The sequence below is a fragment of the Alexandromys fortis genome, unplaced genomic scaffold, assembly GCF_014885135.2.
Source record: "Alexandromys fortis isolate MF-2015 unplaced genomic scaffold, M_Fortis_MF-2015_v1.1 scaffold_395, whole genome shotgun sequence".
In the NCBI taxonomy this organism is placed as follows: Eukaryota; Metazoa; Chordata; class Mammalia; order Rodentia; family Cricetidae; genus Alexandromys; species Alexandromys fortis.
In genome coordinates, this window is record NW_026068296.1 from 104,281 (window position 1) to 104,768 (window position 488).

The following is a 488-nucleotide window of genomic DNA, read 5'->3' on the forward strand; positions in this document are numbered from 1 at the left end:
TCTTCGGAGGCTTTTCCACCCACAGCAGAACCAGGGAGCTTCTTCGCCATAACCGGCCACATGTCTCGGCGTGAGTACAGAGAGCTCCTCTGCTGTCTGGAGGACTGCCATTCACCTGCTGACGATGTCTACTGCACCATCTATGCCACACCCCCTGCCAAGATCCTCGGGCAGAAGATGCCATCTGTCCTCAGCCTGAGGCTCCATATAGACTCAGACTGCTTGCCCCTGTGAGGCAGGCACTCAGACTGAGGGAGGCGTGGCCAAGGAAGGAGTGGGATGCTGTGAGTGCATCCCTGCTCCTGGGGACCCTGCCTTCTCATGTCCTCCTCCAGCAGCACAGGTTTCAGTGCGAGAGACTGGGTGATTCCTACCCCTGACAGAGTCCAGCTGTCTTGCCCTTGGGTCATTGCTCTTTGTCACTTCTTGACTCTTACAGGACCTTTGCTCTGGGTCTGGGTTTCAGTCTACATTGTGCTCTGAGAACC

At 56.6% G+C, this 488-nt stretch overlaps 1 protein-coding gene across 1 annotated transcript in view; it reads left to right on the plus strand.

The window, feature by feature from the left end:
• LOC126494946 (trem-like transcript 4 protein) overlaps positions 1 to 234 on the plus strand; it is an 8,807-nt gene extending 8,573 nt beyond the window's left edge. The window contains exon 5 of the mRNA XM_050132515.1: positions 10 to 234. Coding sequence (XP_049988472.1) covers positions 10 to 234 — 225 coding nt within the window. The remainder of the gene's footprint in view (positions 1 to 9) is intronic.
• Positions 235 to 488: the final 254 nt, after the last annotated feature.